The sequence below is a fragment of the Cystoisospora suis genome (genome assembly GCF_002600585.1).
Source record: "Cystoisospora suis strain Wien I chromosome Unknown contig_6248, whole genome shotgun sequence".
Classification (NCBI taxonomy): Eukaryota; Apicomplexa; class Conoidasida; order Eucoccidiorida; family Sarcocystidae; genus Cystoisospora; species Cystoisospora suis.
This window is the reverse complement of record NW_027159037.1, coordinates 9,316-10,157: the sequence shown is the minus strand read 5'-3', so window position 1 is coordinate 10,157 and position 842 is coordinate 9,316. Positions and strand designations below refer to the sequence as shown.

General features: G+C 47.7%; 1 protein-coding gene across 1 annotated transcript in view; it reads left to right on the top strand.

Moving 5' to 3' along the window:
* CSUI_009884 (retrotransposon ty3-gypsy subclass) overlaps positions 1-842 on the top strand; it is a gene marked incomplete at its 3' end in the record, with an annotated part of 5,058 nt that overhangs the window by 911 nt on the left and 3,305 nt on the right. Inside the window, exon 2 of the mRNA XM_068069993.1 lies at positions 497-799. Within this exon, the coding sequence (XP_067918033.1) occupies positions 497-799 (303 nt within the window). The remainder of the gene's footprint in view (positions 1-496; positions 800-842) is intronic.

Sequence of the window (842 nt, the reverse complement as noted above, 5' to 3'; positions counted from 1 at the left end):
GGGGGCGAAGAGAGTCAGGATTCTGGAGGATCGGTCAGAATCAAGCGGCAAGCAGGGAAGCCCTCGTCTAAGAGCTAAAAGAAGGGGGACCCATTCCTTAGAGGAAAGGGGAGTAATACAAGGGGAAGTAAAGTTGGTTAGCCCTTTTTCCAGTAAACTTAGGAGAGAGGACAAGATACGATTACCTCAGGTGGTGGAAGGAAAGGAGCTAAACCTGCCCCTGGTGAAGGTTAGGGTTGAGGGGCATGAATGGGCGGCACTCCTGGATACAGGAGCTTCACGAAGTTTTTTACACCCAGTATGCGCAGGGTATTTCAAACGACGAATCCGAAGGGTACGTCAAAAGTACAGTTTTGCTTGCGCGTCAGGGCGGAGAGTGAACACGGTTACGGGCATACCTGACTTGCGTGTAGAAATAGGAGAACAAGTAGTATTCCATGATTTTTTAATCGCTCCCGTGGGATATGATGTCCTGTTAGGATTCGATTTTTTGCAGAAAGCAGATCTGATTCCAGAGCTAATCCGGGCGGTAAAGGAATGTCAAGGACAATGGGTAGAAGCCCCTGTTCTACCAGGATGGGACTATGGTACCGAAGATATGGTGGATAACCAGATGAAGAATAACGAGAAGGAAGAGCTATTGTTCGACCAACCGATATCACAACTGAACCCGAAGATCATCACAGAAGAAGAAATCCCTGAAGATAGCTTACCAGCGCTCACGTGGACACCGAGGACGAGCAAGAAAAGAAAAGAATCTGAACAACGCAGAAAGGCAAGGAAACAGAGGGACCGCACAGTGTTCCAAATATGTGACCAAGAAGCAAAAGAGAAGAGAACAA